Source organism: Taeniopygia guttata, chromosome 21 (assembly GCF_048771995.1).
Source record: "Taeniopygia guttata chromosome 21, bTaeGut7.mat, whole genome shotgun sequence".
Taxonomy (NCBI): domain Eukaryota; kingdom Metazoa; phylum Chordata; class Aves; order Passeriformes; family Estrildidae; genus Taeniopygia; species Taeniopygia guttata.
This window is the reverse complement of record NC_133046.1, coordinates 4959984-4972657: the sequence shown is the minus strand read 5'-3', so window position 1 is coordinate 4972657 and position 12674 is coordinate 4959984. Positions and strand designations below refer to the sequence as shown.

The following is a 12674-nucleotide window of genomic DNA, read 5'->3' as shown; positions in this document are numbered from 1 at the left end:
TTGGCTAAGTTGCTGGACAGTAACTTAAGTCTTTGTTTACTGGTAGATGTCCTTGCAATTATTCCTAGTTCAGAACAATGATAAATTTCATATTAAAGGAAGAGATCAATTGTTCTCCATATCCACTGAGGGCAGAAATATTCATCAGCTCATTGTTGTTAAAAAGCAAGAAAAAACTCCACCACTATCTCCTACTTGAAGGTAAAAAGAACATCTTTAGGGCATTTAGAACATTTTAGAAGTTTTTAGGTATAGGTTTGGTAGATCACTGGCAATGTCCCTCAGGAAAGGCCCAAGAATTCAACTCTACTGCCTGCTATGGGCTGGCAGGGCCTTCTAGTACTAATGCTCAAGGAAAAGTTTTTAAAATTATGAGTTTTAAATGCTAACACACTTACTAAAATATTCTGAAGCTATAGAGCTATTCCATGCTTGCAAGTGGGAGACCACAGAAATAACAAGATTTCCTAAGTCATATCAACTAGAGTTTTACATACTTTGAACTAATGCACTAATTTCAGTGCCTAACACCCACCATTTCATTTCACATTTTATTCAATAAACAAAGTGATTAGCAAAACCAATAAAATAATAGAAGACCCTTATACTTTCCATCTAAATGAGCAGAAATCAGTTGCAAAACTAGTTCTTATCAATAAAGTCTGGGATGAGTTCAGCTCACCTGGGCTCACTGCATAATTAGATTATGCAGAACAATATAATTTAAATTTCCCCCCCTGTATTAAACAGTATCTGTACTGTAGTCAGAATCATGTCCAACCCTGGCCTATTTGGAGCACTTGATCATGATAAATGGGATATTAAAATGTAAACAAGCCTTCTGATGAAAAACATTTTCGAATTGCTATGTCAATCTATCCCTACAAAAAGTGACTACCCTTGACAAACTTCCTAATATAAAAATCTTGGTCAAAAATCTTAAATCTTCAAATTTTTACTAGTAGTGAAAAGCTAAATAAACCTACTGCTTGATTATTAAGATATCAAAACTGTCAGTTTTACATGTACACTGAGTTAGAGTCATAAAAAAGAACAATACTTAAGAGAAACATACTCCTACTGCTTGTATATTGTAAAGGTTATTTAAACAGAAACCAGAAATGAACTGGGAATCAAAATCCTACCTCACAGCAAGAAGTGAGTGCACTGGTGATTAACCAGCACCAAACCCACCACACTCATCAGTGCATTGGTTGGGAAATCTTAAAACTGGAGAAATCTTAAATAGGCAAACTAAAACACTTCACCAACTTTACTGTGTTCACTGGAAAGAGAACACAAATGATGGGCTTTTCTCCCCTACAAACCCAAGGCATAAAAGTGTAATGTTTATTAGAAATGTCCTCTTTTTTACAGTCCTGAGAGCTGTCCAGTCTCCCATTATCTTTTATATTGACAACATTCTCTGTCACTCAAAATATATTAAATTTTCAAGAACTCAGAAGCAACCAGACTTTCCCCATCTTCTCATAAAAAAATAGAAGAAACCCTTTATTTTAATAGAGCCTTTTCAAGCAGTCCCAAACTTACCCATGAGGGAATACACACATTTCCTATTGCCAGAATGCATCCCAAACATAACAGAGAAACTTCATTTTTGCAATAAAGAAGCTTGTATGCAGAATCTAGAAAAGTAGATAAACTCTTATTTTTTTCAGTCTCCTCATGTTTGCTTAGAAAGATTCTGTATAAGGCAGATTTTACCAGCCTCAGCCAAGCTTGTTTTTACTTCTGAAGAAGTGCTGAGAGTTGATTTTAGGATTGGAAGGCACTGCTGCTTTGTGGAGGCTTGGGGGAACAGATAATCCACTGGCAAAAGGAATTGGCTTTGATGGCCACTCTCCCCAGTTCTATGATTTATTTGTCTTGAAGCATCCCCCAGTCCTTGACTCAAGAAATCTCAGAAAACCAATGCATGCCCATCATGCCACTAAAAAGCATTAGCATTCTGGAAACAAATATGTTTGAGAAACTGATAGCAGGAAAGAAGTGTTTTCAATAAAGATTTGTGATGATTGAGTGCTTCCAGGCCAGAGCAGCCCCTTTGGCTTCCAACAAGGAGATATCACATTGCTCACAGGCATCAAAACTGGCCAAATTCCCAATCTCGCTATAAATGCTTGCAAATCAAATAAAAACATTCATCAGTTTTGAAGGGAAAAAAAAATCAGTGAAAAAATGTTACAATAAATTTCTTAGCTAACCCTGGTGCTTAGGCTGTGAAAGGTTTTGTACCACCTATTTTTTTATTAATCAGAAAGCAGAGAAGAAAAAAATTGCTAAGTAGGATATTTTGCAAAAAAAAAGTGAAACATAGAGCCAGTCTTTGTGTATTGGTTATGCAAAGAGGGGATGCCTTAAATAAAATAGGAATCACAAATCACTAAAGAAAGCAGGAAGTAGCAGTGTTTTGTTTCTTATTGAGCCCTGTTCCACCTATCCCATATAATTTCAGAGATTAACAACACAATCCTGACCATAAAGCTATAATAGAGTAAATGTTGGAGCATTATGAACATCTCCAAAGCCAAAGGTGAACAGTTTCACATTTCCTGGGAGGGAAAATCAGTATTTCAGAGCTCCAGCGCAGTGTGGACTCCACAATGGGCCAGCTGAGAGCTGCTGAGAGCCTTTGCCACCTCGGCAAGCAGCAGGAATTCCAGATTCCAAGCATTTGCCAGATGCATATTAAGGGTTTGCAATGAATGGCTACCAAATAAATAGCCACAGGGCACTGAGCTTTCCTTCTTGTCTCAGCTTTGCATACACTTGCCAGAACAGCTTCTCAGAGAAGGCAATCATTTAAACTCACCTCTCATTTAATCTGGCCCTCCAGGGACAGGAGATAACTGGTTCTAATCAAGTAATAATGATATATTTGAATTTAGTAACATCAATCAACATTATAAACCTATGGCACATACAAATTGAAACCATGATTAGCCTCAGCTCTACCAAAACACTTCAGAACAACAGTATCATGAATAAAGTCAAAAAGGATTTGTCTCATGTTCTTGACTTTATGATCTTGGCTTTTTAGCTATCATGTACCACAGTATTTCCAATACAAAAGATAATGGAGGAAAACTAGGGTGATGGATTTCAGGTCAAATGATGCTCAATTTCTCCATCAGTATTGGGGAAAGGAAAGAACAGAACTCACTCAGTAATCATGGAACTCATTTCTCCCCAGCTATACCCCAAACTTTACCTCTTTACAAAATGTACCAGGATCCTGAGTTCAAATCATAAGTAGAACAGTACAGAACAGCAGAACAGCTTTTGTCAGCTCCAACTCCTGCCCCAACCTGGCAATGACTACCATCTGTGGCTATTGCCACCTCAGTGACCACATTCACTTCTCCATGAAACTGGGAAAGACCCATCTTTCAAACACTCATAAAAAAGTCAAATTCCACTAAGGCTGATATCTCTGCCAAGGGATGTCTCTGCCCAAATCTCTGTTAATGCTTTCTCTAAAATAGTGGCAGATGGGAAGATTTGTGCTTTTCCATTCCTGTACAATATGTCTGTTGTCACCCTCTTACACAGAACAAAATATTCTCTCTTAAAACAGGTAAATCAAAGTACCTGGAAGAAAGATGGTTTGCATTTGGATATACGAATTAGAAGCTGAACCAAAAATAAACCCTGGCTGTCTTATTCCAATTAAATATTACAGTTGAGAGAAGGGATTTGGAGGCCTTTTTGTGGTGTTTTGTAACATGTGTGTTCAATTGAATCTTGGATCTTTTCAAAATTTGTATAAAGAGGGAACACATGGACCTACAAGTGGCTCCCCTCTTCCACATCTGTGCAAGACAGGAGAGTTATGGTGAGTGGGAGCAGCAGCTGAATGGATTGAAGTCCTGTGTAACACAATGGGGGTGTTAGCAGGGTGGCTTTTTGGGGCAGAGAAGCAGAGTCTGGCCTGTCCCATTTTCTGTTCCAACTTTGACAAAAACATGTTTCTCATCTCAGGAAGCCAGTGAAGAATTTGCCCCTGGGAATCACAGAAGCTCCAGCTGGAAGAGGGCTCAGACAGGATTAGAGGCAGAACAAAAAGGTCAGGCTTTCATCTGTGTGCAGTGGCACTTTCTTGTCTGAAGTATAAAAAGCAATTTTGCTATGGAAGATTTCTGGAATGTTCATGACAAAAATTGACTGAAGCCCATGGTCTGCTATGGAGGTATCCTCTGTGCTTTAAACAAATTGTACTTGCATATCTCTGGCAATATCTCAGCTCACCAATCCCACACAGTGGCCTCACTAGCTGACACGACAGTTGTTTTCTCTTGAGCACAGCACACAGGCAGTCAGTCACCCACAAGACAACTGCTTGTTTGGAGCTCTAATTCTGACCTCCTCATAAAGATGCCCTTTTCCTTCTCTATGAAAATTCAGGTTTACAAGACACCTGTATTCATATTTCACTCCTGCAGTGCTTTGATGACTTCATCTCCCAACATCTTAACACTCTTGTGGGTCTGTTTTGGAGAAAAATTATTAGCCAGCCCCAGTGAAAATCAGAGGCAATAACAAAGCATCAAGCAACAAGTGTATCAGAGCTGAGGAGGAAGAGAAACTGCATCAACAAGCAATTGTGCTTTCTATTTCTTTAAAAGCAAATGTCAGGTCAGCAAGGCTTTTCTAATGGTTCCTAATCAAGCAGAAATCCTGCAGCCACATTGGATCAGCAAAAGAAGCCAAGATGGAATAGTGTGTGTCAGTTGGGTTTGTCCTAATGTCCTTTTTAAGAAGTGCAAGATTAGCTTTCTTTTGTTTCTTTGGACATCAAGAAACTTTCACAGCATTTATGCAAAGAGCAGATACATGAGGCATTTAATCCTTTATTTCATCTTATTTCTGCCCATTATCATAATCAGAAATTTTTGCAGGAAGATGCAAGAACCCACATATGTTAGGCAGTTACAGAGCAGCTGGCCTGAGGAGCAAAAACTCATCCAGAAGGATCTAGAAATAAGCCTGCAGACCTTTTGGAAAATGCTGCACCTTTGCTGAAATGGTTTTATTTGGAGATCAAGCTGCTACAGTAAAATTCTGAACTGTTAAAGATACAAAAAAGGAGGGGAAGTTTCCATCTCAGCCAGCTGAGACCGGACTAATATTCTGAACATCTTAAAATTTAAGATTTATTCTAAAATCTACTGTTTATGTAACTACAGATATTTTAATTAACCATAGATTTTTCTCTCAAAATCCTATTAATAAACTGGCCTCCCTAACACTGGAGTTAGATCACATTGCCTGTAAAAACAACCACCCTGTGTCAATTTTACATAGATTCTCACCATTACTTAATGTCCATTCACTTGCCCACTATGAATAAACAAAGAAGTGAGTTTTTACTTACACATTCTGCAGATTTAATTTCATCCCACCCTCAGATATCCCATTTCTAAAAGAACAGCAGTGGATTTTACAACATTAATAGTGCAGAGAAGCCAGTATCCAGAGAGAAGAGGATTAGATGCTTAACTAATTAATTTGCTAAAACACTGCCTCTAAAGAAATAATGCAATCACAGTTACCCCCTACAACTTCTGGGGTTGTAGTAGGACTTGTAGCAGCCAGGGCTACCTTCCAGGGAGTTACCTTCCTTGAACTTCTATAAACTTACACATTTTGAACAGCCTTTTCACATTCTGGATCTCTAATGCTCTCATGTTATTTAAATGCCAGAACTAGTCACCATGAGGGCTCCAATCCAATAGGCAATAATTGCTGGAAATTCTTCTTATTTCCTAGCCCTCTCCTACACCCCTTCAAGACAGAACTGAGGGAAGTCTCTCCTGCTCTCCCCAACTTTTCCTAGCTGAAACCTGCTCCAATTTCACCCTGTAAATACCTGATATGAACAGATGAACTGGGAGGGGCCAGCAAGCTCTTCATAGTTTCAGGGGGGTGGAGGTAAACAGAAAAATAGTATATAAGATGCTTTGAGACAGACTTCTAAAGTGCATAGACTCTGACAGGAGGTGTCTGAAAAAAAGCCACTTCCTCAGGCTCCACCTTCAGAGACTCACTTCATTGGAAGCAAGGAAGGTACCAGGCTGCTGCAGGAAATTTTATACCTATTCCAGCTGCATTCAGACTACTGCAGTCAGCTGGAAGGTTTCTGTTGCTGTAAGCAAAAATGCCAGCAAGACCCACGGTTCAGCTGGCATGGCTCTGCATTGTCACCGTGTCTGTGGCGATCTACCCAGCACTGCTGCAGAAACCTCCCAAGAGGAGAACTATCCATGGGAATGCACAGCTGAAGATGCCAGGCTGCTGTGAGGAGATCAAGGAGCTCAAGCTGCAGGTAGCCAACCTGAGCAGAATGCTGCAGGAGCTGAGCAAGAAGCAGGAAGGAGACTGGGTGAATGTGGTGATGCAGGTGATGGAGCTGGAAGGGAGCGCCAAGCAGATGGAGTCCCGCCTCATCGACGCCGAGAGCAAATACTCCGAAATGAACAACCAGATAGACATCATGCAACTGCAGGCTGCTCAGATGGTCACACAGACATCAGCTGGTAAGGAGGGAGTCACCAAGCTCCCAGATACACCTCTCAATGCACGACTAGTGACTAGTTCCTAGTGCTAGCATGTCCTGCTAACATGGTTAGCAAGCGTGCACACTGAAAATCGCTGCTTAGGCAGTGACCCTGAGAAAACTAGCTGGAATTTCTTCATCTGTATTTTTGTATCTATGTCTGTTTTTAAGGAGTGCAGAAATTGAACAGGTATTGTGTTTCCACAGTGAGGAATTCAGTCTAATATTTCATTTTCTGAGCACTACACCACAAATCCTTAAAGAAGGGGAGCTGGCTTGGTAAGGGAATGGCTCTGACAGTAATAACCTCTGAGCTCACAGTGCTGACAGGAGACTAGAAATTGTTAAAACAATTAGAAATGCTCTCCAGGAATTACTAAAGATTTATAATTGTATCTTTATGACTATCTCTGAACCACAGTATGAAAAAGAGTGATCCATTATTTTTCAATGATAATTCTTAAAAATTCAAGGCTGTGGATTGAATACAAACTGTGATTTATACCTAGGCAGACCACAGTTAAATTCTTCAAAATTCTCTTCCCTGAGGGAAAATGTCATTGCACACAGTGATTGCACATACCTGTATTCAATGTGGAATGCAGGTACATTTTTAGGTCAGCTACCTGTAAAGGCACTTCTAGAAGAAAGCATCCTCTTTGCTGACTTTTCTCTTCAAATGAAATTCACTGCAAAGAGCTTCAATTGTCTTGGTCTCAACTGGATTTCCCAAAAGACTTATTTGTATTTTTTTATTAACATTAAGGAAAAAGTTCTAAATGTATTTACTTAATTCTTCCTCTAAAATAGTTGCACCTGGTTAGTTTTGACACATCACTATTTACAATAGGCCTTAAAAAAAAGTTACACCATAACAAGTCTCTTTGAAGCTGAAGAAAAAACAGTTACATGCAGCAGAAACTGGCCCAGAAGGTATTTAGGACAGATGTGTCTCACCTCACCAGGTTAAGAGACATTTTTGAAAACTGTCAGACATTATAAAGCCTTGCTTCAGCTTATTTGTCCTGCTCAAAACAGCCATGCATTTTACCATCTCCAAGTCAGCTCCTGCACCAGGAGGAAAAGAGGCTTTCACTGACTGACTGACTGCAGTTAAAAGGCATTTTCTCTGTCACAGATGCCAGGGCAGAAAGAGCTGAACAAATATCCCTCATCCACAAACTTGGCCAACCTGTTCACACATCCAAAACAGACACCTGGCAGCAGGCCTGGCCATTTCATTTGGATGAGTCGTTATTACTTAGTAGGGGGTCAACAAATATACTTTCCAGCACAGTGGCAATGTGATGAGAAAGCAGAGATGTGTTTTTGCAAAGAAGAGGTTAAAAAAAAATTAAATAAATTAATAAAAGTCACAAAATCCCAGAGTTACAACACCTTTTGCCATTACAAGAAAACATTAGACTTGTGGAAAGCTTTCTTCATTACTCCTTGTACTACAAACTAAACTTTGCAGAAAGCACCTTCACAGAAGAGTTCTTCCTGCTCAGATTCTCACTTTCTGGTTCTGATTCAAGTAGATGCTGTTTATGATTGCTCATCACTTTACCAGAGGAACTACCGAATTTCTGGTGTTTACAAGCTACCTCCTGATGAATTTTTGGGAATTCCAGATCTGGAGGTAAGGCTATTCAGTACACAATGTATATTACATTTCTTTTAGAATATAATCAAGAAATACCTCTCTACAGAGATGAAAAAAGCACACACTAAGTTTTGGTACCCTGCACTTGCCATCAGCATTTTTATGTAAGCAAACTTAAAGGATGGAAAGAGTGTATGTACATTTAAGAGAGAAAATAGAAAAAGGGTTTATCTAATAATTTTTTGCCATAGAAGTTTCTTCAGGTTGTGAAATCTGGAACAATGTGTTGTGTTAAGAGAACTGAACCTTCCTAAGTCTACTGACAAGTAACCACAGCTTTTTTTTCCTATTCCAGGTGTTCTGTGACATGGAGACAGATGGAGGTGGCTGGACTGTCATCCAAAGACGTAAAGTTGGTTTGACATCGTTCAATAGGGACTGGAAACAATACAAGGAAGGATTTGGCAATATTAAGGGAGATTTTTGGCTGGGAAATGAAAATATCTACCGACTTTCAAGACGCCCCACTGTTCTGCGAGTAGAGTTGGAGGTAATTAATAAGCTCTTAATTTCAGCAGCAAAAGGCTTTTTTATTCCCCAGTACCAGATACCATCTCCTGTCTCTGTAGGAGGCTCAAAGAATTCCCATGCTTTAATTACAAGAGAAGGAAGTAGGATCAGCCTAGGAATACATTCAAACACAAAACAGAAGCCTGTTCTCCCCTGTGCAAAGTCAGTAGCACAACCTTCTGTCCACACATGCACAGTGTCTTCAGCATGTGTGGGGTTCTTTGCAGAAGCCACTGAAGACAGAGATCAAACTGCTGATCATCTCAGATTTAAAAATTCAAAAAGAGATGTCCCATTAAGTTGCCAAGCCTCTGAGTCTTTTAATTTTGCAGCACTTCCTTCCAGTCTGGGTACAAGAGTTTGTGTTGTATTATCCTCAATTTCTTCAGTCTGTTAAAGGCTTGGATTTGACTTAGACTAATTTATAGTTGGTACAACAGCTTTGAGGATGAAATATGTATAAACTGAAAGGCTTAATATCTAAAAGTAAATACAGTTAATATTAAAAGTTAATATCTAAATATCTAAAGTTTCAGAGAGCAAAAAAATGACTTGAGGCAGCATGCTGACACAAGGATATTGAATGCAAGAGCTGCACATCAAGTTTCCTGTACAATACAGGGCAGATCAGACTTGGATGTTTCATGCTTTGCTCTGGAAAGTTCCTTTGCCTTTACAGAGCAGTTTTTGCAGTCAGAGACAGTAAAAATAGATGTCTATAATCATGGATGTTGGAGTCTTTTTGCTAAGTGTTCTAACAGGACTGAGCTCTCCTCCCCTGTTCCGTGCAGGACTGGGAAGGTAACACACGCTATGCCCAGTACCAGCAATTCACCCTGAGCAATGAACTGAACAGCTACCGCCTGTTTGTGGGGAATTACACGGGGAACACTGGACGGGACTCCCTGAGGTACCACAACAACACGGCCTTCAGCACAAAGGACAAGGACAACGACAAGTGTGTGGATGACTGTGCCCAGTTCCGGAAAGGTAAAACACACAAGCCCCTTCCTGTCCCGACAGAGCTGCTCGGGTCAGGTTAGAGAGCCAAACACTCCCTCTTTGCATGCAACTAGTCACATCTGAATGGCAGATCCAGGGAGAGGTGAGCAGTTCTAGAAAATACACTTATGTGGGAAATCTGGCAGTTAAAGCTGATTTACAGAGAGCCAGACTGTCTATTACAATACTTTTAAAATAAGAGTATTGTAATACTCTTATTTTAAGAGTATTTTGTGTGTGTGCTATGTGTGCACACACACACAATACTCTGTGTGCTCTCCCCTAAACACCGTTACCCATTATAGTATCTGCCAGACTATTTCACATGCCGATAAAATACAGTGATATGGAAGTTATTTCTTAATATCTATTGGTTCTTATTTTTTCTTATATTTTTGTAAGTTTTCGAATCCTAGTATTAGGCACCTGTAATTCTCCTGTATTCACCTCCACATTCAGCTAAACTTGTGATCTTTATTACAATCCTATTACAAACCTCTAATGAGGTTACTTTCTTAATTTTAGTATCTTTGAGTTCTGTCAAAGATAATTATATTCATTACATCTTGCTCTTTAATTTCCCCATTGTGTCCCACACAACATCCAAATAAAACTGTTGATCTTAGTCTCAATAAATACTCAGAGAGTTCAGGAACTTTTTAAACACCTTAAGATGTTCTAGCGAATTACCCAGATTCACTTCCTATGCTAATTCACCAAGTCAGAAACATGTTAAGGAAATATTCTAAGAGGAATGAGCAACTAAATGAAAAGCTACTGGACCAATTTGACTACAGAGCTGTAATGCCTTTAAGTTCCTAAATATCTATGTTAAGTTTTAAATTTATTTGCAACCTCAACTCAGAGCAACTGGATTAAATGCTGCATTCTGCTCCCTGTCCTCTGGAACAAGTAATAATTATTAACATAAATGACTCACCAGGAATCTATTGTATTTCCTGACAAGGTGGATATTGGTACAACTGCTGCACAGATTCCAACCTGAATGGGGTTTACTACCGCAAAGGAGAGCACACCAAGAACATGGATGGCATCACCTGGTACGGGTGGCACGGATCGACCTATTCACTCAAGAGAGTGGAGATGAAGATCCGGCCAGAGGATTTCAAACCATAGAAGAAATCAACGTTTGATTTTTTTGTACAGCTACATGACATCACCACGCAAAAGGTGGGCAATAAACAGCCAAATAATGTTTCATTTCATCCAATACATGCAACAGCTATGTACTGGTGATGTACACAAACACTGTGACACCAGTCATAGCCACCAGTATTATCAGGACTCAGGCTCGTTTCCTCCTCTTCAGGCTCTTTCCAAAGGGAAAAATATTGTGTTAGAGTAGCTTAGAACTGAATGCACTTATAGCACCTTCAGAAAACCTATGGCTGTGTTTTCACTAGCAGTGTGATTACTGGGTTGCCTTAGTACTATTAACCAGATAGGCAGGGACTGAAAAGCAAAAGCCTCTTGGCTTCCTTTCCTTCAGTGTCTGGAGCAAGCACTGCTAAGCAACTTCCTTCAAGAAGTACTCAAACCACAAAAGTTATGGACTCATTTCAAGCCAGAGGAATCAATCAGAAGCGTCTTTGATGCACCTTTGTTTAGTGTATAGTAAGTGGCTTACTTTCCCACAGAAGAAAGAACAAATCTCAAAAAGGTTGTTGTGTTAATTAGCATTGTCCAGATTCTCCCCTGAAGTTTTACTGCCACCTCCTGCTGCTGCCTCAAATAATCCCCACTGAAGGCTGCCCTAACAGACAGCAACACTGGAGGAGGATTTGTCCCATGGGCCCTTGTATGTTTATTTCTATCCCTACAGATCACCTAAATGCTGATAAACTAGAAAAGCAACTTTCTAGGCTGTCCCTAAACTATGTTCAGGTTAGAATACAAACATGCTCTATGTCAGTAAGGCTGAGTGAGCAGCAGGTTAGCAAGAAAAGTCCAGATGCAGCCAAAGAACTCAGATCCAACATTTAAAACCACTGTATTCATGAGCAGAACACCAGTACACACCAGAAAATTCCCTAAGTGCCAAAAGTAAGGGAATGTTTGCTAGCACAGCAGACTGAGGAGTATCAAAATCTGCTTTGAAAACTACCCCAGTTGGAAGTTACTTAGAGATAGTCTGTCAAAAATAGGAAACTTCTCCCTCACATAACACAGTGTTAAAGATAACAGTTAAAAAAGAATGAGACTCCTCCTATAGCCCTACCATTGCTTGAAAATGTTGGAAAAGATTGTTATAATTAATATATCTATTTTTATTCACTTGAAGAGAGTTTGAATCTAGAACAGGTTGTTCAGTCCTGTGTGAAATGGAAGATAAAGGTGTCTTGGGAATTTACATATGTTCAAATATTCATAATGCAATTTTCAACTGTGTGGAACTACAGTTGGAACTATTTTAACTGTTGTCTATAATGGATTTTTAAAGGTTTCGAAAACATTTTCATTTCTAATAAATTGTTTCATTTTTAAGGGTGCTTTACATCAATTCTTTGCTCCTTAACTTGCTTTTTGATATACAAAAAAACAACTGCATGAGCAACTGAGACCAAGAAAAAAATAAAAAAATACAAAGAATTTTGTTTTTTTCTCAAAAATGTGAGGCAGAACGAAGGGTGAAAAAATAATAGAGGAGAAAAAAATCGGAAAACAATTCCAAGGAAGTAGGAGGGTTGAAAAATTCACTGCATAAAGACAAAGTTAAGTTTTTGCTCAATCAAAATCAATTTGTTCACCTCAAAGAGCTGAGCTAACAATTCTGTGATATAGAATAGAGATTCACACTTTAAAGCATCAAATCCTGTGCAGATATTTCAGGCTAACATCTGTGTCACTGACCAAGCTCAGAAAAAACACATAATTTATAGTATCTTCTATTTGACATCA

At 39.2% G+C, this 12674-nt stretch overlaps 2 protein-coding genes across 5 annotated transcripts in view; one reads left to right on the top strand and one right to left on the bottom strand.

Moving 5' to 3' along the window:
* The window catches only part of MTOR (mechanistic target of rapamycin kinase), a 62928-nt gene that overhangs the window by 30389 nt on the left and 19865 nt on the right, over positions 1-12674 (bottom strand). The window lies entirely within an intron of this gene.
* ANGPTL7 (angiopoietin like 7) lies at positions 6037-11105 on the top strand. Of its 2 annotated transcripts, none has more exons than XM_004174264.6 (5): positions 6037-6557; positions 8119-8219; positions 8539-8733; positions 9545-9743; positions 10723-11105. In XM_004174264.6, exons 1-5 carry the CDS (start codon positions 6179-6181, stop codon positions 10890-10892), a joined length of 1044 nt encoding a protein of 347 aa, XP_004174312.4. In that variant the 5' UTR covers positions 6037-6178; the 3' UTR covers positions 10893-11105. The 2 variants fall into 2 exon arrangements, with proteins under 2 accessions (XP_004174312.4, XP_030145286.3); XM_030289426.4 differs by having other exon boundaries at positions 8116-8219.